General features: G+C 43.3%; 1 protein-coding gene across 5 annotated transcripts in view; it reads left to right on the plus strand.

Moving 5' to 3' along the window:
• LOC136847436 (stomatin-like protein 1) overlaps positions 1–24951 on the plus strand; it is a 184341-nt gene that overhangs the window by 115541 nt on the left and 43849 nt on the right. For all 5 annotated transcript variants that reach the window (XM_067119126.1, XM_067119129.1, XM_067119128.1 and 2 more), the window contains one exon: positions 17442–17591. In XM_067119126.1, the coding sequence (XP_066975227.1) occupies positions 17442–17591 (150 nt within the window). The remainder of the gene's footprint in view (positions 1–17441; positions 17592–24951) is intronic.

The following is a 24951-nucleotide window of genomic DNA, read 5'->3' on the forward strand; positions in this document are numbered from 1 at the left end:
GTATGCCATTCACCTCAAGGCTATTAGCTTTGTATCAGTCATTTGTGTTGAGCAGTTTGCATCCTTAACAATGTGAACATACACGTACAGATGTACAGACAAAACAGATAATTTGTTTACTGTTTTCTTTTGCATATCAACTCAACCTTCTCCATCCAGAGCCAGGTAATAACCAAAATCACCATTGTCAAACCATTTGACAGCTGTTTTCCAAAGAAATTACTGTGCTTGATTTGGCATTTCCTCCAGTGTTGTATTTTTTTTATATAAAGAGTATTATTTATACAAATTAAGTTTGCACATCTTAGTTACACATAATATATGTGTATACTGTTAATATAATTTTAAATATATTTTTTGATAAAATAAGGTTTTATATATACTTACCAAGTAATTACAGTACATAGCTACTTGCTTCTACCACGGCAGTCTAACAAAATTCAAGTTTCGCGATGGCGCTACCATCGTTCATGTAGGTGAGATGGCCCCGCCCACATTCAGGACTGATAGGTACAATTCAGCAGAGAACTTCAATTTGTTTGAGGCCTGATGTCCATCTGAGGGGAGGAGGGAGGGCTCCAATTATGTAATTACTTGGTAAGTATATATAAAACCTTATTTTATAATAAAATTATAATTTTTATATAAGCGACTTACCAAGTAATTACATAGCTCATTCCACATTGAAAGGTGGTTACGTGGACATATTCTATTCCAAAACATTAATAAAAGTACAGTAATTACTTTGAAATAGAAAGGTTGCTAGCATTGGTACAATGCTTGTTGTCCCTTACCTGGTAAGAGAGCTACTGCAGGTGGGTACTGCCTCTAGTTGGTGCTCATCTTAACCAGTAGAGGGCGTGGCAGTATGGCCAAGAATCACCCCCACTTCACTGGGTACTTTGCAGCCATGGAAGTTCACCGATGATTGCCTTTCTCAACACCATGTCAGCCACGGATAAAGGACCCAAAGTACAACAATTTTCGAATGGTTTCTACGTCTTTAAGGTAATGTGAAGCGGAGAGTGACCTCCACTTCCAAAATGTTGATTGCAGAATAGCCTTACGAGACATGTTATGCCGAAAAGCTAGAAAAGTCTTGACGGCCCGAACCTCATGAGCCTTCACCTTAAAGAAGGTAAGACATTCTCTTGAACTTAAGAGTGTGCCTCAATAATCAAGCTTCTCAGAAAAAAGAAAGAGCATTCTTCGACAGGGGACATGAAGGATTCCTTACAGAGCACCAGAGATTGTACAAAGGTCCTCTGATCCTTTCTGTCCTTAGAAGGTAGCACCTCAATGCTCTCACAGGACAAAGAAGTCTTTTTTTCTTCCTCTGGTCTGAGGATGTCTGTTAAGTTCTTAATGATGAACAAGCAAGGCCATGGCTTGGAAACGTCCTTGTCTTGGTGAGGAAACTAAGAGACACAGAGCATATCGCGTCCCCGTGCGAAAAACCCACTCTCTTGTCAAAGGCTTGCAGTTCGCTAATGTGTTTGGCAGTTGCCAATGCCACGAGGAAGAGTCTTCTTGGTGAGGTTCTTAAAAGAGGCCAAGTGGAGAGGTTCGAAGTTGGGGCCTGAGAGCCACTTCAAAACAACGTCTAAATTCCATGAGACTAAGCCAGGCTTTTCTTGTTTGGTAGTTTCAAAGGATCTGATGAGGTGACTGAGATCTTTGTTTGAGGACAGATTCAGGCCTCTATGCTTAAACACCAACGAAAGCATAGACCTATGCCCCTTGATAGTGGAGACAACTTCCTGGCGGTCCTCAGGAAAAGCAACAAATCGGCAATCTGATTTACAGAGGTCTCGGAAGAGATGTTATTGTGGCTGCACCATCTTCTGTCCACTTGGACTGGTAGAGCTTGCTAGAAGATTGTCTGCACCTAGCAATAGCTTCTGCAGTCTGCCTCGAAAATCCTTTCGCTCTGACAAGGCTCCTGACAGTCTGTAGCCTGTCAGGGCCAGAGCAGACAATCCTTAGTGGAACCTGAAGAAGTGGGGTGTCTGAGAAGTGACTGTTTTTGTAGAAGGAGCCTTGGGAAGTCTATTAATAGTCACAGCAGATCCGGAAACCATTCCTTCTTGGGCCTGAACCGAGCAACTTGGGTCACCGAGACATTCTGCTGAGATAAAAATTTGTTGTTCACCTCCCTGATCAACCCAAAAGGTGGAAACGCTTGTATGTCCAAGCCTGTCCAGTCCAAAAGCATGGCATCCGTCACCTATGCAAGAGGATCCGGGACTGGTGAGCAAAAGAGAGGCAGATGGAGGTTCCTTGATGTTGCGAAGAGGTCCACTGTTGGTTTGCCCCATAGCTTCTGATATCATTGCATAAGAGGAAGTCCAAGGTCCATTCTGTCGGCAGGGCCTGATTGCAACGGCTCAATTCGTCTGCTAGGGTGTTTATTCTCCCCTGAACAAAGCAAGTGATAATCTTCACCTGGTTCTGCTCTGCCCCGAGAAGATCTTTTGTAGTCTCGTAGAGAGTAAAGGAGTGGGTGGCTCCCTTGTTTGCGGACATATGACAAAGCTGTGGTGTTGTCGGCGTAAACTGTTACTATCTTGCCGGAGACAAGTGGAGAGAAGGCCTGGAGCCCAGGTGAATAGCCTTCAGCTCCTTGACACTGATGTGGAGAGCCCTCAGATCTACCGACCACATTCCTGAGACTTCTGACTCCCTAAAAGGGCTTCCCAACCTAGATCTGAAGTGGCAGAATAAAAGTCTAGATTGGGGTTCAGAGGCAGAAGAGACTTCGCTTCTTGAAGTCTTTCTACGGCCAACCACCAACGAAGGTCTGCCTTGACCTCTGAAGAGATGGGGAAGATAAAGGAGTCTGGCTGGGATTTCCTGCTCCTGTTCACTTTCAGGTAAAACTGGCGGCCTCATGTGAAGTCTGCCCAACTTCACAAATGGTTCCACGGAGGCCAAAGTCCCCAGCAGACTCATCCACTGAACCGCTGAGCAAGTTCTGAAAGATAGGAACTCTCGGACAGTCTGGAGACAAGAGTCGATCCCTTTTGGGGAGAGCAAAACCCAAAAGGTCAGTGAATCCAGAATCATCCCTAAATAGGGAATCTTCTGTGTTGGAATTATTTGAGATTTCTGGAAGTTAATTAAAATGTCTAAGACCTGTGTCAGGCAAAGGTCCTTCTTTAAATCCTACACGCACTTCTCCTCTGAAGGGGAGCGAAGAAGCCAGTCGTTGAGATAGAGGCGTATGTTTATGTCGAGAAGATGAAGCCATTCCCCAAGAGGTGTGAGGATCTGAGTGAACACTTGCATGGCTGTGGACAGGCTGAAGTACAAGGCTCAAAACTGGAGAACCTGAAAGACAAATTGCAAGAACTTTCTGGAGTCTGGATGTATAGGGACATGGAAATAAGCGTCCTGCACACCCAGAGTGACCATCCAGTTGCCCTGATGGAGAGAGGACATGACTGAGTGGTTGGTCTCCATGTGAAACTTGGTTTTCAGAATGAACAAATTCAAGGCGCTGACATCCAGAACCGGTCTCCAGCCCACTGATGACTTGGAGACCACAAAGAGATGGTTGTAGAATCCTTCCGAGTTGTGATCCAAAACCTCCTCTGCTGCCACTTTGCAAATAAGGGACTCGACCTCATGAGAAAGGGCAGAAAACTTCTCGGAGTCTGCTGAGTATGCTGTCAAGATGATTGGTTAGGACTACCCAAGGTTCTGCCCCTCTGCAGCTCTATTCCTGGCTCCTACTAAGGTGCGAAGGACTAGACTCATTTCTTGACAGCTGGTTTGAAAGAAGATTTCTTGATCAATCTAGATGGGGAACACAGATTGGCCTGAAGTCTAGGTTGAGGTCTAGATCTTCCTCCTCGAACGGGCTTGCAGAGGTGAGTCGCGACTTCTTTCAGGTGCTTAGTAGACTGAGACAGATCAGTAGTGGATTTCTTTTGTAAGTCCGACAGAATTTCCTTAGCTGTGTCCTGGGGGAAAAGATGGGACCTGTCCAAATGAGAAAACAAGAGGACTGACTTCTGCATTGTGGTAACCCCTTTTGTAGCAAAAGAGCACCACAGCTCTCGTTTCTTCAAAATCCCCATTGAAAAAAGGGAGGCGAGCTCAAAAGAACCATCTCTGATTTCCTTGTCAGCACAACATAATACCCCCAAAATCTTCTGCCAGGACTGGACAATCCTCGATTTCCCTTGCCGAAGCCCCCATGGTCCAGCCTTGGAAGCTAAAAATTTCCAAAACCTTTAAGAGATTCCTGTCGAGATGATCTGGCTCGGGCGAAGAAAACGAAACCTTGGCTGAGATGAATGCGGAACGACATGTTGCATCAACCAACCTGGAGAAGTCCCCTTGGGAGGAGGCAGCTTCTCCAGTGGAGTAAAAGTGATACCTCCTCTTGAGAAGCTCAGGAGGAGGGAAAGCAAAGGTAGCTTTGCCTTGCTCCCTCATCCACTTCCTGAAGGACTTAATTCAGGGAAGAGGAAAGAACCAACTTTGGAAGGCAAGCGCTATCAGACGTCTGTTTCCTCATGAGGAAGGTCGAGGCTGGAGAATCAGGAGCGGCAGGCTCAAAAAAATCTGGGAAATTAGCCAGGAAAAACCTCAGTAAGGAAGAATAAGCTGAAGGAGCGGCATCTTATTCAGCATCTTCACCATCAGAAGAGACATGGGACAAAGATGTCTCCTTACTCTTGGAGACTGCTGTTTTGTTCTTCAAAAACCCCATGAGCTCCTCAAGTTGCACTTAAGCAGGGATACAGATGAGTCTTCCTGAGCTGATGAGAGCGAAAGAGGTGTCAAGCGCTCCACAGCTGGTGCCGAGCGCCCAGAGGTTGGTGCTGAACATTCCACAACTGGAGGCGAGCGCCCAGAAGATGGTGCCAAGCAGTTGGGTGCGGAAGTCTGAAGAGATGAAGCAGGCACCAAGCGTTCCGGAGGAGAGGGGTGCTCAGAGATGAGAAAGCACTTAGCAGCGGGTGACGGGCACTTACTCGGAGCATCTGGGCGCTTGGGATCCAAAACAGGGCGCTTGAGACTCGAGACTCCAGATTATCCCACAAAGACTGAAGACGACGAGCAGAAGCAGCTGCAGAAGGCTGAACGGCGAAACTGCAGGAGGGCTGGCTTCCTTGTACCTCTTGACAGGAGGCGGGGAGCTGTCTGCACTGGCAGAGTGCCTTTTCAAAGGCCAAAAAGCAGAAGCACAGCACCACTGTTGCTTCCTGTCGGGAGTGGAGCCGTCCGAATCTGACGACAGACGATTCACGCCAAAAGAGACGCCTTTCCAGTGGTGCTCTGTTGCAGCCTGGGAGCGTGCAACAGGCTCGATGGAGGGGGCGACTGTCCATGGTCAAACCCCACTGGCCTCCCTTGGATCTCCAGTATGTCTTCACCCCAGTGCAGGGGAGCAGGACAGGGACCTTCATCTAGGAGCACCGGTGGGACAAGAAGTCACCTCCTCAACATGCACAACACTGTCACACTTTGCACACTGGAAATGCTTTCATCACAAAATCTCTGACAGAAGTACCTAACTCCATTACAGTATTAGCCAAAAACTCAAATTTTTGGTCGAACCTCGATTTGAGACTGGCAATAGTGTTGAGATTAGACGCACGGGAACCTGGTAAAGGAGTATGGGGTAAATATGTAGGAAGGCTAAGGATGGGAGACATAACAGGAACATGAGAAGAAAGCGCTATCTTCTATCACACTAGGCAAAGGAGGAGCGTCTACACTGGCCCTACTTTCAGTAAAGGTATAGGAAGGCTAAGGACGGGAGACATAACAGGAACATGAGGAGAAGAAACAGCGCTATCTTCTATCACACTAGGCAAAGGAGGAGCCTCTACACTAGCCCTACTTTCAGCTCTATGGGCTGCCTTCCTTTTCCTATCTCTGTCAAGTTTGTCCACATGGGACTTCAATGCCTTCCACTTTTTATCTTCCCAATCCTGACATTCCAGACAAATAAGCTCTTTACTACATTCCTGCCCGCTACATTTGACACGCTTAGTGTGAGAATTATAAGACGATTTAGTTAATCCAGTTTTGCAACCCTCCAGGCAACAATGAATGCTTGAAGAGCTGGTGCCAAGCATCTTGAACTAATGTTAGAAATAAAGTTAACCACAGCTAACAATACAACTAATCTTAAAGGCCACCAAAAGTAAGTGAATACTTCACCAAAATACAGGAAAAAATATCCAAAAAGATGAAGCAAAACCACCGATGATAGTCGGGAGCCGGCAGAAAACGAATTGAAGCTCTCTGCTGAGTTGTACCTATCAGTCCCGAATGTGGGCAGGGCGTTGTCACCTACATGAATGATGGTAGCACCACCAAGAAATTTGAATTTTATTAGACTACCGTGGTCGAAGCTACTAGCCATGTAATCACTTGGTAAGTCACTTATATAAAACTGTAGGTTACAATGTAGATTTTAATCTCTTGCACTTTATTCCTTTATATACAGTACAGTACATGTATATAGGAGCCAACATAATAAAAATTACTTTTAAGCTGAAGTAAGAATGAAAAAGGAAATGTTCCACAAGTGAGTTCCCTTTCATAACCTTAGCTGTTTCCTATTCATGACAGTGGTAAGATATACATTAGTAGATATTGAAAATTTTCACCTATACTGGTATTATCTAATTACCTCTTTAAATTTCAATATAGTTTCAGGCTAGTAGTTTAAGCCACAAAAATCTGATTTGTATAGTGCCATTTCAGGAAACTTGAGTACATTTTAGGATATTAATACTGCTTTTCTATAATGATTTTTTTCTACTATATGGCAACTGAAACACCCCAGGTATGGGTACAGTGTGAAACAGGGAGTCTTTGCACCATTTAGGAATTAAAAATGGGCACTCATTCAAGGTTGGTAGAATGTGTTCATATAAACCACATAACTAATTAATGTCATACCATCCAGGTGGGTGGACAAATCGAAAGATGAATTACCAGTTAAATGATATAAACATTAGTTAAAATTGGGCAAGACTTCCCCTACTTGGATGAGCCTGTTATCTCACCAGCAAAAACTATCACTTCTTGACACTGGTGTCAGGAAGGTTTGTATAACTATGGTAGTTCTCTGCACCTACCCTTGTACCTTTTCATTGTTCCTTCTCATTAATTTTTCACAATCAATCTTCACAACACTGTATGCAGATCTGGTTTAGTGTACTGTATACACTACAGTTTTCAAAGTTTTGATCTGGTGTCTGGGTAGGCACTTTAGTGAGAGTTTGTGCTTGTTGATATATTCTGACATAGTCAAATTTCTCTATTATTCACTTTTCTAAATTCAAAGCTTTGCATATACTCACAGTTGTTTTCAATCATTTCTTTAGTGTGCAACCCATTTAGAGTCATAAGGCTACTCCTCATCATCTAAGATGAATGATATATAACAATATTTATTTGTTCCAACATGAATATGAACCTACGCTTTCATATGTGGAATACTCGTACTTGGCACGCTTCCTCTGCTACTGAATCATCTCTAAAAACAAAATCCTATCATCAGACTCCTCCATAGAGCTTGCAACCACATTTGCCTTTGCATGTTCTCTGAGTCATCTCATGTTTTTGCACTATACTTTTTTCTTAGTGTCCATTTGGTGTGCATACCCACATTTGTTTCGTTATCATCAAGGCATAGCCTGAAAATTTATATCTTCCCCTTCAGCACTATTGCATAGTGCAGCACTGTTTTGTGTTTTTACCTTGGGTCCTACCCTTTGTTTGGTGGATGAGAAAGTAATGCGTCTGTGCGTAAGAGCATAAATCGCGTGGTGTCCTTTGCGCATACAAGTGGTAACATGATGCTCGAGTGTTTCAGGTGCTTCTCTTTCTTGAGTATGGCCCAGGGTTTGTGGTCAGCCTTTATGGCTTTCCCTGTGAAGCCATGTGTTAGTTTTAATTGACTTTTCCCCCTCTTATGTATTTTTTTATCCCTGCAAGCACCTCGTAGTACCCATGTGTTCCTGTTCTCTTCATCCCTCTCCCACACCAATACATGTGTGATGATGAAAGAGAATCTTAAACCTGCTCTGGCAGGGGAAAACCCTGCAGTAAGTTTATGTTCCTGGAAGCTGCGGACCCCCATTCAGTTGTATCTCCCATAGGGGCTGAGAATGTTCCCGTGAAATCATGCGCGAGGAGTGTGTACTGTACTGGCCCTCGCCACAGTGGTTGAAGTATGGGAAATGGCGGTGGAAGAAGGCAAAGTCCATCTCCAGGGAGCCCCTGCCAAGCTTGTCTCTGTGCCCTCCATTGATCCCTCTGTCATCTCCCCTCTTCCAGTGACTCCTGTGAAGGATTTGTATGTACCCATTAAGCTGCCGAATGGAAGGCAAACAGTGAAGGATTCTTCCAGAAATTTCTGGGATGCCTGGCCCACAAAGTGAAGGTCATTCTTGCAGCAGAAACCACAGATGCGGGGAGACCGATCTTCTTCTATCAACACTGGTTTCAAAGGACAGGGAGACCAGCGAGAATCTAGTTCCAGTTAGCAAGTCAAGACCGGACTGGGTAGCCTGCCCTTCCCCACCATCAAGTACCAGAGTGTGGAAGACATCTGATGGCCAGAGGATTGAGCAGGGAGGGGGTCTTGGTTGGAAGAGTCACCCTCCTCGTCAGGGCTCCATCAGCGGTGGGACCTTCCTTATCAAGACGGTACAAGACAGAGAAAGGCCTGCTTCCAGTAGGAGAGAAAGATCACCAAAGGGTTGTGGAGTGGAGAGGAGTCTCTCGAGTAGGAGGAGCATCTTCTCTCGGGTAGGAGGAGCATGTCTCACTACACTGATAGACTGGCAAAGCCAGTGGCAATGATGTAGGAATAGCTTGTCCCGGTAATCTCGCAGGAGAAGTCCCTGGTCCCACTCCAGAGGTATGTCACACAGGCATACCCCCCCTCTCAAGACAGTCAGGACAGAGCAGTGTAACTCTGCTTGGCCTCGCTCCAAATGCCGGTCATGGATCGTAGCAAGGTCAGAGACTTCCCTGCCCCTGGGAACAACAAGATCAAAAGGGGGGCCTATCTCCAGCAGCAATTCTTCCCTGTCATCCAAAGTTGAGGATAGATGTCCCAAGACCCTGAGTGAAGGGGAAGACCTTGAGAATGAAGACGACTTCTCGCTTCTAGAGCTACCGTATGAGAAGGGGTTTATGGACTTTTCCTGCAAATCAGAAGAAAGTTGGGCCTGGTAGAGTTGGACGACTCCATAGCAGATGAGCCTCCCTGGTCCCCATTGATTCAGGGCACCATGAGGGAACTGAACAGCCTGGTAGTGAGGGAAGAGGGGTCCTTAGCCTCCTCCACGGTTGGAGAATTCCCACCCAACTCCCCTGCCATGACAAGTATTACGTTCCAGAATGCCTAGAATGTTAGACTTGACCATCTACAGACTCTTGAGCAATGCACTACTGGAATGTTTCCAGCAACAAGTTTTGGATTTACCAGCACAGAAATGACAAACCTGGATGCAATGTTTGGAAAAGTGCTGCAAGCCAGCGGCTGGATAGATGCCAGGCAGCATGGCTGAGGGACATGAAAGAGGTCATCCTGCCCTCAAAGTGGCACACCATGAGGGAGTACATGGCCCCTTCAAGTAAGGCCCTGTTCTATGTTGTCAAGCAGGTGGCACATGCATGGGCCAACATCAGTCTGAAGAGAAAGGACTTATTCTTGGCTAACGACATCGTTAACCAGATTTTCAGTGACGGTAAGTGATTTTCGGCGTCAATAAGTGGTTTATCAGCATCAGCAAGAAGTTTATCGGTATTGGTAAGTGGTTTAGCGGCACCAATAAGCAGTTAACAGCACCAGTAAGCGGTTTATTGGTGCTTGCGACGTCTTAAACGGCATTCACTACTATGATTATCGGTGATTTTTGGTTATCGGTGCTCAGCTGGAAATAGAACCCCGCCTTTAACTGGGTACTGCCTGTATTGTCAGCAGAAGAACCAGTTGACACTCCAAAGTAAGGGGGGAGAAGGAAGAGTGCAGTCCTTCCAGTTCCCACTGCCCCTCCGACCCAGAAGACAGAACAGGATTGGGAAGAGAGGAGGCTCTAGGTGAGATTTACAGTGTTTCCCCTTCTGGAGCTGCCAAAGGTGGGGGGATGTCTGGGGAGCAAGTGGTCATTATGGTAACTTTTAAGAGCATTTAAGAGCAGAGGAGCGGACAGTCCGGACCTTTGCATAGACCAGACCTGTCATCGGAATCGACTGAGTTCTCCTCCTACTATAAGGGGAGGACCTTGCAACGGGAAATTGGAGACATACTGCAGAAGGAGGCAACAGAAATAGTGAAGGATGTCACACCTGGTTTCTACAGTCACCTCTTCCTGGTGGAGAAAGCATGGGGGTGGGGGTGGAGACTGGTCACAGATCTGTTGGTATTGGCACCAATCAGGCAAGGGGACTTCATGGTCTCGATAGACCTACAGGACGCCTACCTTCACATCCCTATACACCCTTCCTCTAGAAGAATCTGCAGTTTGTCTCCCAGAAAGTGATGTACAAATTCAGGGCTTTCTGCTTTGGTCTCACAACAATCTCCCAGGCCTTCACTCGGGTCTTCCAGCTAGTGTTGGAATGGGCATGCAGACAGGGTATCAGACTGAGGAGGTACCCTAATAACTAACTCATCCTGGCATCCTGAGCAGAGAAAGTGTCAAAAGACAAGAACAAGATCCTGGCACTTTGCAGAGACTTGGGGATCCTGGTCAACACCAAGAAGTCAGCTCATACCAAAGCGGAGTCAATTACTTGGGCATGGCAAAAGAGATGGTGGTGGGGAAGCTTACCCCTCCCAGGAGCGGTTAGCAAAACCGATCAGTGTCCAACCCGTTCCTTTCAAACCTCCTCCAACCAGTCAAGCAGTGGCAGGTGCTGATAGGCCATCTGGTGTCGTTAGTAGTTGGTGCCCAGGGGAAGAGCATGGATCTGTTCCCTTCACTGGCAGAAGAAAAGGAAGGGAGAAGACAGTGCAGAAGTCCAATCACAATGTTTATGAGTGACGGAAAAGGTGTTGGAAGACCTGTGGTAGTGAAGAGGCCTGAGAGAACACCTGTGGGGAATACAACTAAGTCGTCCACCTCCGGAGATGCGGGTATGCTTAGATGTATCCCAAAGGGGATGGGGTGCTCACCTGAATAGCATGTGCGTTTCAAGGATCTGGAGCATGGAGCAAGTGCAAGACATCAATGTCCTGGAGATGTGAACAGTCTGGCTGGCATTCCAACACTTCCAGGGCCTGCTCCAGGACAAGGCCACAGTCATGATGAGTGACAACACCATGGTGGTGGCATACGTGAACAAGCAGGGGGCCATCATCTCTTATGAACTGAAGGAATTGGTGGTGGAAATGCACAATGATCAGAGACCCGGGGACTTCTACTAACAGCAAGATACATCCCTGGAAAGAAGAACATCATGGCAGACCAGTTAAGCAGAGCAGACCAAATAGTAGGTAACGAATGGTTGCTGGAACAGGGTAACACAAAAAAATTGTTGAGTCTGTGGGAGGGTCCCATGTTAGACCTGTTTGCCACAGCAAGGAACAACAAACTTCCATTGCATTGTTCTCCAGTACCCCACCAAAAGGATGTCCTGCAGGACACCTTCCAGCACCCCAGGGACAACAAGGACATGTCTCAGGGGCTGAGGATGGCCCTCATAGTCCCAAGGTGGCTCCACGCAGGATGGCATGTCGATCTCCTCTATCTTCTAGTGGACATACCAAGGGAACTTCCTCTCCCTCCCAAGTTGCAGAAACAAGAACACAACAGTTAGTATCATCAGGCAGTAGCCTCCCTCCAACTTCAAGAGTGGAAGCTATCAAGCAGCTCCTCAGAAGGAAACACTTTTCGGAGAAAGCTGCAGTGGCCATCTCCAATCCCCTCAGACCATCATCCCTTGGGGTACATCAAAGTAAGTGGAAGGTCTTTCATTCATGGTGCAGTGAGAGGGGTCTTAGTCCCCTCAAATCATCTATAAGGGAGGTGGCAGATTTTCTCATCTTCCTCTGGCAGGAGAAAGACCTTTCCATGACTGAGATCAAGGGATACAAGGCTGCCCTTGCCCCAGTGTCCAGACCAGGAGGCATAAATCTTTCAACCTACTGGAAACTGTTAGTCATGGTGAAATGTTTCAAAATAGAGATGTACTTTACAGGAACTAAAATCCCCCAAGTGGGACATGACCAAGATCCTCAACCCCCTGATTCTGCCAGCCTATGAGCCCCTCAAGAAGGCATTGGACTGGGATTGACTCTGAAGACAGTCTTTCTACTAGTCTTGGTGTCAGCCAAGCAAGTAGGTGAGTTGTACACCCTCTCATACGTTGTTTCCCACACCCATTGGTGGTTGTCACTCGCTCTCACATTTCTCCAAGAATTTGTGGCAAAAACCCAGAATCCCACTACCCAGGACCAAACTTAGAATCCCACTACCCAGGACCAAACTTCAATGGTTTCTCTGTACCCTCCTTGAAGGACTTTGTAGGGAGTGAAAACAACCAAATGTTACTGTGCCCGGTGAGGTCCTTGTGAACCTGCCTCAGGCGTACACCGTGGGCCCCCCAACAGACCTGCCTGTCAGAAATTTTTCATCAGTGTGGGCCAGGAGAAGAGGGAGATTTCATGAAATACCATCTTCTTCTAGTTGAGGGAAGTGATCGTCAGGGCATACCAGACAGATCACAACGACAACCCTCCACCAGCCAAAGTGAGGGTGCATGACATTAGGGGATCAAACCCTCAGGAGCTTTAAAGAAGAAACACTCACTCTTTCAGGTTCTGAGAGCAGGGGTCTGGAAGAAACAATCAACCTTCACCTCCTTCTATCTCAAGGACTTAGCACACAGTCCTTGGACACCTTTGCCATGGGACTGGTAGTAGCAGCCCAACAGGTGATATAGGGATGTCAAGCCCTGTGGGACCTCCATCCAAGGAGAAGGACATCGCCATATTCGTCATGGAGGTTGTGGTGAGTCCATACAAGACACATCCTGATCCCATGTATGGTTGTGACTGGAAGGTCGGTAGATTTCAGAGGGATTTCTCGAAGAGCCAGAAGGGTCAACTCCTTCCAATTATCGTGGAGGGGTACACCCAGCTGGTAGCCTTGAGAGATTGACCCCCCCGCCTCCAAGTGAGGCTCCATATGTATAAGTATAGGTTCGTATTTGTCGGAACAAATACCAAGTTCTAAATTAATTTGTATTTTTCTTAACATACTAACCCACACTTTCATATGTACAGTACAAGTTTACCCTCCTCTGACCACCCTGCGTAGTTTTGATCTCACTCCATATAGGGAGTAGAGTGTGGCTGTAAACAGGCTGGTTTACACAATGGAGGAGTCAGGCCATCTCAGGTCACATGCGACCATAGGCCCAACGATAGGATTTTGTTTTTAGAGACGATTCAGTATCAGCGGAAGTAAGCCAAGCGTGAGTACTCCACATATGAAAATGTACAATATGTTAGGAAAAATACAAATTACTTCAGAATTTGGTATACTTGTTTATCTAAAGCTTATGTTTCCACACTGCTAACAAATGAGTAGCAATGGAGTAAAGAAACGAGAGAGAGAGAGTGTGCGTGTTAATAATAGTTAATAAACTATTATTAATATGTATTTAATGAAAATCGTTAAATATACAGTATGCAAAAATTTTATCATTCCTGTTTTATGTATTTATGGTAAGTTTAGATAAAGATAACAACCCTTAATAACAACATCCTTAATACTGTAGTGTAATCAGTAAATTTTACATGAAAATGTTTGCAATTCATTTGTCTATAATATGGTAAAGTTTGCATACACGATTCTCTCTCTCTCTTTTCATATGTGTCATTATTTTTTGGGTTCCAATAAAGGTGACATTCCTCTACTAATTGTTATAAAATACATAAATTACAAAATGGACGACATTTGCCTATGTAATTACCTGTCTGGTTAGCAAATCCTTGCATCTCTCAGGCAATGACTACTGGCTGTTCTAGCACAATGAATACAGTATTCTTCAGCTGAGTTAGCTCTAACCTAAACCTACTTCAACTTACAGTCTATCTCAGTCCTGAGATAGATGTGGCAGAAGACTGGGTGAGACCTTGATAGCTGTAATTATAACGGTTCCAGTCCTTGAGTCTGAGTTCTTTGGCAGCCATTCCTAAGGCACTTACCATTGTTGGAAAACTCACATGACAAGAGGAAGGAACATGAAACAGTTGCTGCAACTTAACAAGGAATTGGTTTTTAGCTAGTGAAGGCAATCATCTAGTAGAGTAGTTTATGATGCTTGAATCATCCAGACAGAATTTAGCATATTGGTAAGGGCCACACTGATGAGAGTACCTTCAGTAGCATTGTCACCATAAGTACTACTTTTGTGAAGGGCTAGGGAGCCCACCCAGAGGACAGCTGGGATTCACAAAACTGGTGAAAAATGAAAATGAAATTTACATTCATAAACTGCAGCTCACCATATTCAAGATTAAACAGTCAATCCTAGCAAAGATATGGTCACTCTAATGACAGAGAGCTTGTGTTAAGTAGTACTGATGACCCTCACCCCTAGGGTGTGAGTTTGGAAAATAAAAAATAATTGCATACACTTCACTCTCATCTTTAGCAGATGGCTACATCTGGTTAAGTACAGTACCTCCTTCACTCTGATGTACTTACAGAGCTCACCCGACATTAGGGACTTACCCTGATAGACCCGCTAGTAACTACCATGAAAAAGAAAATTCCTGTCCACTGGTCACTTTACCAGCCCCAATGACTTAAAAGATCACTGTTCTCTTATATTTCTGAGGTAGCCTAGAAAGCTATGCATTTACTCCATACTAGAGTGTTGAGCAGGTTATATTATGCAAAGAATGACTTTAGTAGCAATTTATGTCACCAGGAGGTTCAAGGTTCAGGGTCAATTTTATTTTCTAGCAGACCTAATATAAAACTTTCAGCACTATCCACTCTTCTGCATTAACTCAACTTTGGTTTGTTTCACCATAAAAAAGACATAATCTCTAAGGCCTACAAGCTCAGTTCAAGAACAGGATTAACCTTACAAAGCTCAGTTTGCAGAAAATTAGAGCATTATCCGTACCTTCAATTGAAATGAAATGCCTATTGTTCAAGTTACCATTATAGGTTGGAGAAAGTGCCAGTGAAACAGAGCCAAATTTTATTTGAGGGATATGACACACAGGTGCATATAGATATACTCTCTTGGTAGTACTTGTAGCTGAGGCCAGTCAGGTTGTTCACAGTTTTCCATTATTATCTCCTTTCACTTTGCTACTCAGGACTTTTACTGCAATTAGCCCAGCCACAAACAACCCTCCCATCACAGACTCACTGCAAGAGAATTTTAGAAAAATACTATGAAGCTAAAATGTACCACAGATATGGGGAACAACCCATGTACAGGTAGAAACTACAGAAAAAGCAACTGTCAGAAGACAATGGAGCTTCCAAGTAGGATGGAATTTGTAAATCAAAGAGTTAAAAATTTTCACTTGACCTTTACCTAAGTCAAAGGTCAAAGTGGTGAACAGGAGGGACTCAGTCCGACACTATCCTCCAAATATGATAATAAAGGTATTGAGAATTTTAAAAAAGACAAATTAACTTGGTTAGCACAGATGCTGACAATAAGGATGATGCTGAAGGTATCACGTAACTCCAAAAACATCGTCCTGGTGCGCTAGTAAGTGTTATCAAAGGGAAACAAAGCCTATTTGGTGGATTAAAATTTGTAAACCAGGCAATGAGTGTGATCTATGAATAACTTTGCTTTACTCAAAGTCAGTGTGACAAATGGAATGGAATGGATATGGAAAAACTTTTAGTCAGCTGTCCAAGAATGTCAGTACTAATGATGACAATACCTGTAGTAGCTCTCTGGATATACATCAATGATTTAACGAGAATTAATATATCAAATACCAACTACAGTATTGTAGACAATACTCTCCAACTAGACAATAATCTCCAACTAGATGCACTTGCAGTTGAAGACTTCAGGAACCAATCTCTTGCTATGCAAAAGAATTTGGCCCTGGTATAAGTAAAGGGTTTGGAAATCAGATAAGCACATCAAAAATTTGAAGCATGTTTTGTGCTTTAGAGGTACAAGCCTACTACTTTAACTTAGAAACCCTTCCTCACTAACTTCTCCAGTTGGCACAGCTTTAGGTTGCGTTAAAGTGAGAGCTTTTGCCAGGAGAAACAGGAGCTCCCCCAAATGGACCCAACAGGGGTTATCACCTACAATGAGCCCTCCACAGCATAATTATAAAAAACTAAAGGTTTGTCAGTGTCCCTCTGGACCAAACAATATTGCTTTCTGTGTTCTATTTCTCATATACAGTGTACAGTGTTCCCTTTGTCCTCTTACAGGGTATTTACCATGCATTCCCTTTGACCTCTCCACCTAGCTGTCCAATTTCTTAAAATTTGCCTTGTTACAATTTTCCCCTTTAAGTTAAAACCAAATACTTAAGGCATACAGTATGAGTCCAGAAATCTGCCTGTGGTGATGTTAAACTATTCCACAGTAATAATAACTGCTTAATGGGGAAGTCTTATCCAACTTTTAGCTATCACTATATTCATTTATTATACACATAGTATTGTTGGTAACTTAGTTTACAAAACTGGACACTAATAAAAGTTCTGTAATAGGTCTATATCTAAAAAAAAAAAAAACATTCTTTTCAAGAAATCATCCTTTGTATTCCAAAAAATTGAGTGTTCATGAAGAATAAAGTTTTGTACTTGAGAGCGTGTAAACAATGAAATAAAAATCTTCGTAATACACTGACTTCAAACTTTTTAACTGCTGTAGATTGTTACTTTTTTAACATCAGTCAAACCCTTTTCATACTTTATTTCAGAATTTTAAATGAAAATGTAATGGGTAAGATTTACAATATTTTTTTGACTAGCCTTACAAATATTCAATTAGCTTTAAATTGTTTGTGATAATCATGTACGGTAATTAGACCCTTATTCTGGTGCTCTAAGCTTTGCAATTGATTTTACCTCTCTATCTAAGTTCATAATTATGATGTACACATTAAAATAACAAAACAGGTTAATATTTTTCAAAGATACCACCAAGAAAATTTTATAATACTTCAGTGTACCACTACAAATTACTTTTAATTTCTCATAACATAACAGTTTCACTAATTATACCATACAGACTGTAACCTTGGTAGTGTGATTACATTTAGTTAGGATCTATTTCACAGGCATCAAAAATACTGAAAACTTTCACGCACTTGTCTTCAGACTGCAGTCAGTATGCTCTATACCAAAAATTTTTTGCCTTGTAGAATATTCAGCTCAAGATATTGTTGCTTTGTAGAATATTCAGCTTAAGATATTGTTAAGAGAACATTTTTTCAACAGTTACAAGCAGTCGTTCACCACAAACAAAGCTGGGGAAACATCTACAGGGACTCATCGGAGGTGTGGGAGGAGCTGATCTCACTCACGGTATCTATAGACTTCAAGTGGAGGGCAAGGATGGTGGCGTCTTCATAATATTCATTGGAAACGGTAGTTATGAAATTATTTGTGACCCTTTAATTTCTCTATACTGTACTCCTATGTTTGTTTTTTCTTTTAGGTATTCATGCTGTCTCTAGTATTTTAAAACTACATTCCCCTTTGTAAATTTCTACACGTTTTTTTATCTAAAGACTAATTGTAATTCTAGATATGGCAATCAAGAAAAAATGTTGTGCAGGATTGTTAAGTAGTAGTAGTAGTAGTAGTAGTAGTAGTAGTAGTAGTAGTAGTAGTAGTATTAGTAGTAGTAGTAGTAGTAGTAGTAGTAGTAGTAGTAGGGAAGAGGTAAAAAGAAAGAAGAGTATTTGTTCCTGTTAGCGTTTGGTTGGTTTATAAGAACTCACTCTGAATACAAAACACTGCTCCTGTTAGGAGCAGAGCTATTAAACACTAGTAAGATATAGTAATTCCCTTACAACTTGTCATCCATTTCCTAAAGGCTCTACTTCACGAGAACATACCCTACCAAAATCAGAGTTAACGTCTTACTCGTTTCAACAGTAGCAGAGGTTGAAGGAAACTAAAGAGACCCAGTTAACGGATTCATATTTGGCAAAAGGAAGAGAATACAGAACAAAGCAAGTTATGCATTGCTTAAGTACTAATGGAGAATCAACCAAAACACGGTTGAAACTCCTCCAGTCCAAACGGAGGAATTGCAGTAGAAGAAATGAAATATGGCCAGAACGTGAGTAATGATGACATGGAATGCTAGGTGAAATACCAGACGGAGGAACTAGTATTTGGGTGAAGAGATAGGATTCTTGTGTGATGTCACCACGTAACCTTGACAACAGTCAAGTGTCATCTGCAAAGAGTGACATCATCACATAAACGTGACAACAGTCGGAGAGACTGCACAACACTTAGGAGGTGATTATCGAAAAGCGAGAGCTGTGATATAACCAGGCCAACTCACTCTAGTTAAACAGGCGGCGGAGGAGGATGAGCCCCTATACGAAAAGAAATAATTGTCACGTGACAGTTCCTCGTTGGTCGAGTCGGTAGAGTTCTCAGCTAGCACACTGCCAGGCCCGAGCTCAAGTCTCTGGCCGGCCAATGAAGAATCAGAGGAATTTATTTCTGGTGATAGACATTTATTTCTCGGTATAATGTGGTTCGGATTCCACAATAAACTGTAGGTCCCGTTGCTAGGTAACCAATTGGTTCTTAGCCATGTAAAATAAGTCTAATCCTTCGGGCCAGCCCTAGGAGAGCTGTTAATCAGCTTAGTGGTCAGGTTAAACTAAGGTATACTTAATTTTTCGTCACGTTAAACTAAGGTATACTTAATTTTTCGTCACCAGGTGATGAACACAAGGTGATAAGAGGGGGAGGGAAAAACTGAGCAAGAGGGGGGAGGGGTTATCATCCGGTTGGGGAAATACCAGGGGGTCACCGAGTAAACTCCCCACAAGTTTGGTGCCAAACCCAAACAGGAAAAAATGGATGAGAGAGGTGTTGAAGGGCACACAACCTTGGTCCCAAGACATGCCTTGGTTCCCTGTTGGAGGAGACAACCAACTGACGCAGGACAGTCCAGAGGGCGGGCTACAGACAGATGCCAAGGCTCTGACACCTCTCTTGTGGGGGAAAACCAAAAAAGGACAAAAGCTTGGGGTGTTGGGGGAGCGATCTTGACCCTGATATTTTCGATCGAAATCCTAACTAATAAAAGAATGTATATCAACTGTTATTTTTCTCCTGAACAACACAGGGAGCAAAAGAAGGCAGAGTAGAAGAGAGAGAGGAATTAACCTGGGCTATCAGGTAGGTTAACCCCTAAGGGACTGGCTAAATATATATTAAACACAGCCCCAGACCAAGCAAACTACAAGGTTGCCAATTAAAGAAAAAATACATCAATGGAAAGATGAAGATATGCAAATGCACTTGGTCTAAGAAAAATCCTAAAAATTTTTCTGCCGTCCATGGGAAGTTGAAAGTGACTATTTACAACCCTGTGTGGGGCCTCTTTTACAACACTCTTAAAAATATGCTAATGTTACAAAGTTATACAGTACATGTTTTCTCTAATAATCTTTATTTTTTATTTTGTAAAAATTATATTTAAAGCTCCCACATCATAACAGGTAAAAACCATAATCAGTATATTTATTGTAAAATATTTATGAGATTTACTGAGATGGGGAGATGCAGTACCTTTTTGTGAGGTATACATTTTTTCTATTTCTTTGTACAGGTAGTGCTCGAGTTACGATAATTCGACTTACGATAATTCGCTTTTACGATGGGATTAGCAATTAATATCGATACGACAATATTTTAAAAACACGTATTTTTAAATTTCGCGGGTGACTGAAGCGAGGCAACAACATACAATCAGGCAGCGCACGATTATGCGATCGTTGGCCCGAGAGGCTGGAATAGGTACATTAATTCAATGAGCTGACCTCACTTGCCCTCGTTGTGTCGGAAGTTAAAATAGGTCAGTGTTCGTCTGCAATTTTTGTGCGTTTGTAAATACAGGTAGTGCAGTGCAGTGGCGATAATTCGTCTTACGATAATTCAAGTTTACGATGGAGTTAGCAATTAATACCGGTACGACAATATTTAGAAAATATTTTTAAATTTCGAGCGGGCACAAGCAACAGCGTACACTACAATTGCCGTAGAATCAGGCAGCAAGAAAGACCAACTTACAATAGACCAACTTCTTTTTCTCCATTTCTTTATTCCATCTTCTAGTTAAAATAGTAAGAGAATAATAAAAGCATTGTTAGTAACCTTATACTCTTGCGAAAATGCGTACAGCCATAAACAACCGAACGAGACTCTGTTGTTTTGCTAATAACCGAATCGGATAACAACTGTTTTGCTTGTATTTCAACCATCGACGGTTAAACAATTATCGTAGTTATGTTAAAAATGACGTTAAGTACTGATATGTTTTACACTACCCTTATCCGCTTTGGAGAAAAGATCGGCAAGGAAATATACTGCTGCAGTAAAATTAAGCTGCAAGTTGTAGCTGACGCTGAGAAAAGAATGTTCAAGCTGCTAATGACTATAAATTATCGTACATTGGCAACATGGATGAAACTCGACCGCAAATAAAATTGGAAAGTATTTCAATCAAAACTACTGGACATGAAAGAACACATATTACTGCTGTTTTCACGTCGATAAAAGATAATACGAAAAGCTCGTGGTATGATGATGAAATCAAGAGAAAATAGCGGACGGAATCTTGATTTTTTTTGTTTACACAAAACAAAGGGCCAGCCGCCAACGTCATCTACTAACGAAAAAAACGGCTAAAATAATTTCACAACGAGACATATTTAAGTTACATTTCGACATAAAAACACTTCGTATAACGAAAAATACATATGTCCCTTATAAATAAAGTATCTAGAGATTCATTTACACTAACTAGAAGCAAGAAATGCCCTCTGAACCGAGTTAAATGCATCGAAATAAAGACCGCGTGATCGATTCCGAAACCAAAACATTTGACCGCTATGATCGGAATTCATAATGCAAAAGCAATAAAAGAATATTTACGATTGGATACAATGTAGTAAAGCATAACTTTTTAAAAGATCCATGGAAAAGATGCACATTCGTTATTTTGATGTTTGTATAATACGGCGGTGTTATGTGAAAATAAAATACAGTATAATGTAGGCTAGGCTACCGTACATGATATACGAAAGTGCAGGCCAGGCCTTGTTTGTTATTCAATTTCTCTTTATACTGACTTATCATGTCAGTCTGCATTGAACCTGCAGAATTAGCTGACACTAATAATTACTATACCATATATGTATAAAGTATACTGTGTAGTGTAAGCTAGGCTACCATATATGTATAGATGGTACTGATTACCCTAGTGTAGGCTAGGCCATATTCGAGTTACGATTTTTTCAACAAACGATGGGGTTTTTGGAACCTAACCCCATCGTAAGTAGGGGAATACCTGTATTTTGAAAATTACGATTATATCTGAACTACTATCATAATAGTTAAGAACTAAAACAATCCCTGAGTAAATTTATGAGCAAATAAAAAAAAAAGACATCCTGGAGCTATGGAGAGGCAGTGCATGCCCCAATGATATCTCAAGGCTGACTGATCTACCTCTCTCCTGTATTGAGCTAGTACAGTTGCCATAAATCATTCATTGCCCACTGAAGTGCTGTGAACATTTTTCCTGCTAATTTCATCCAAACCGCATTGTGTGCAATATTAATCCTCAGAAGAGTTAGCCCGGCGTTCACTCAAAATCTGTTATAGTAAGGGTTAATGGAGGTGGAGAAGCAACACCAGAAGACAAAAGGAAAACTGGGTAGGCTTCTGGTGTGCCCTAACTAATTGTCTGCATAAATTATCGGCCTCTAACATCTTCCGATACTACACAATATTTACATCCCCTCATAAGATCACTCAAAATCTAATATCAAGAAAACCACAGTCGTGCTTGAGCAGCTAGTCTAACATTCGGTTTTCACAAAGTCTTTCTTATACAGCATAATGCTTTCATCTCTGCCGGTAGATGACATAAGCAAAAACAGAAACAAGCACAATACCGTACGGGAGATATTTAGCCAAAAATTATAAAAATATTCCAAATACCAATCCGACTGTCCATATAACAGGTCGGCATGAAGAAATAAGACAAGAACATAAACATTCCAGCACCACCTAGTGGGAAAACAGATTACTACAGTGACGGTCCTCGCATAGTTGTGATTTTTTAAAAAATACCAACCACACCAAACGGCACGAAGATAAAGCTAACTTTAACAGTAGGTAAGATTCATTCAAAATATGATACTTTTATAATAAAATAAAGTTTGTTCATACTTACCTGGCAGATATATATATAGCTGTATTCTCCGAAGGACCGACAGAAATTCAAAAACTTACGACACACGCAGTGGGGCCAGGTGGTTAGTACCCATTCCCGCCGCTGGGAGGCGGGTATCAGGAACCATTCCCATTTTCTATTCAGATTTTCTAGTGCTACTGTCTCCCGAGGGGAGGTGGGAGGGCACTGTGATTATATATATCTGCCAGGTAAGTATGAACAAACTTTATTTTATTATAAAAATATCATTTTGTTCATGAGACTTACCTGACAGATATATATATATATATATATATATAGCTGAATCCCACCATTGGAGGTGGGAAGAGACAGAATAGGATTTAGGAAACAAACAAATGTAGGCAATTGACGCCTTGGTTCCTTACCTGTTAGCATAGCTGACTTCGTGATTACTGTCACCCAAGCCTGCTTCTGCTTTACTAGAGTCTCCAGCGAGGTAGCGACCTATAAAGCTGGTGAGTTCTAGATGATCTGTCAAGGGGGCGAGACCACAATGTGACTAGACCATATGACCTTACTATGAGGGCAAACGACACAAAAGGCAACCACCTGACCAAGCCTAGCTACGTCATGAAGTCATAACATAAGCTAAGGACTGGGACGACCACCCCCGGTGGCCGACCCAACAACCATAAAAACACCATAACCAAAATAAAAAACACACCTAACCATTTACTACAGGATAGGATGAGTGTCGCTCTCTGCCCCCAAAATCGTATTTGCAGAAACATAAGGCCCTAGCGCACAGCAATTCTCGTAAGACGTCTTCACTTCAGTGAGGTAGTGCGAAGCAAATACCGAATTGCTTCGCCAAAAAGTGGCACCCAGAATGTCATTGAGAGACAAATTTCTCTGGAAAGCCACTGAGGTAGCAATGGCTCTCACTTCGTGAGCCTTGACTTTCAAAAGACTCAACTCACTGTCTTGAACGTCGGAATGTGCATCTAAAATGGTGCTTCTTAAAAAGAACGCCAGTGCATTCTTAGAAAGAGGTAAATCCGGCCTCTTGACCGAGCACCACAGATTGTTAGAAGGACCTCGACATTCCTGAGTTCTCTGCAAGTAGAATTTTAGAGCCCTGACAGGACACAGGGTTTTCTCTGGTTCTTGTCCAAGGATTTCCTTCAAACCCTTAATCTCGAAGGACCTGGGCCAAGGGGTAGACGGGTTCTCGTTTTTTGCGAGATCCTTATGCCCGCTAGGTGAAGCCATCGGGCCACGTTCCTCATCAGAACCGTGAAGACCATAGGTGCCGTACTCAGTCCGAAGCAAAGAGCTGGGGACGTGAAAATAGGCGTCCTGGAGGTCCAGCGAGACCATCCAATCGCCTGGTCTTAAAGCACCTAAAACTGACTGAGACGTCTCCATCTTGAACTTCTCCTTCACTATAAAATGGTTCAGTCTGCTGACGTCCAGGACTGGTCTCCACCCCCCCGACTGTTTTGGCACCAAGAAGAGTCGATTGTAGAATCCTGGAGAATCCAAATCCAGGACTTGCCCTATGGCTCTCTTCTCGAGCATCTGGTCGAGCAGATCAAAAAGGATCTGTTGCTTCTCTGGGTGGTAAGAGGGCAACAGATCCCTGGGTGTTGAGGACAGTGGAGGAAACGAGGAATGGGATCCTGTAACCTTTCTCGATGACATTGAGGGACCAGAAGTCCGTCCCTCTTGCTTTCCAGGCTTTCGAAAACAAAAGAAGCCTGGCTCCTACTGGTGTCTGGAGGTCCGGTACATCATTTCTTGCCCCTTGGATTAGAAGGGGCTCCGCCTCTGGAGAGGCCTCTTCCTCGAGGAAAGGATTTTGAGGAGGAAGCTCTACCGCGAAAGGGCTTCTGCCTCTTAGAGGCTAGTCCTTGAGAAGACGTGGACGAGACATTCGAACGCCTGGAAGACTGTGCGAGGAGGTCTTGAGTAGCCTTCTCCTTAAGGCTGGAGGCGAGATCCTTGACCAATGGCTGGGGGAAAAGATGGCTAGAAAGAGGGGCGAAAAGCAATTCTGCCCTCTGCACAGGAGAAACTGACTTCGCTGAGAAGTTGCAATATAAGGCCCTCTTCTTCAAGAGGGTCGTACCAAAATGAGCAGCCAGTTCATCCGCGCCATCTCTGACAGCCTTGTCCATGCACGACAGCACACTGGACAGCTCCCCCAGAGTGATCGAGTCTGGACTCCGAGTCTTCAAGTCCAAGGCCCTCAAGCACCAATCCAAAAAGTTGAAGACTTCCATAGTTCTAAAAAGCCCTTTAAGGTGATGGTCCGTTTCCGAAAGCGTCCAGGCCACCTTTGCGGAAGAAAGGAGGGCCCTCCTTGGAGCGTCGACTAAACTCGTGAAGTCTCCTTGGGAAGATTTCTTCTCCAGTTTCGTACCACATTCCCGCCTTCCCGCACAATTTAGACGGAGGAAGGGCAAAGGAAGACTTGCCTTGTGTCTTCCGATCCTCCATCCAAGAGTTGACTTTCTTAAAAGCTCTCTTGGTAGCAAGAGACGTCTTCAT

The sequence above is a fragment of the Macrobrachium rosenbergii genome, chromosome 16, assembly GCF_040412425.1.
Source record: "Macrobrachium rosenbergii isolate ZJJX-2024 chromosome 16, ASM4041242v1, whole genome shotgun sequence".
Taxonomy (NCBI): Eukaryota; Metazoa; Arthropoda; class Malacostraca; order Decapoda; family Palaemonidae; genus Macrobrachium; species Macrobrachium rosenbergii.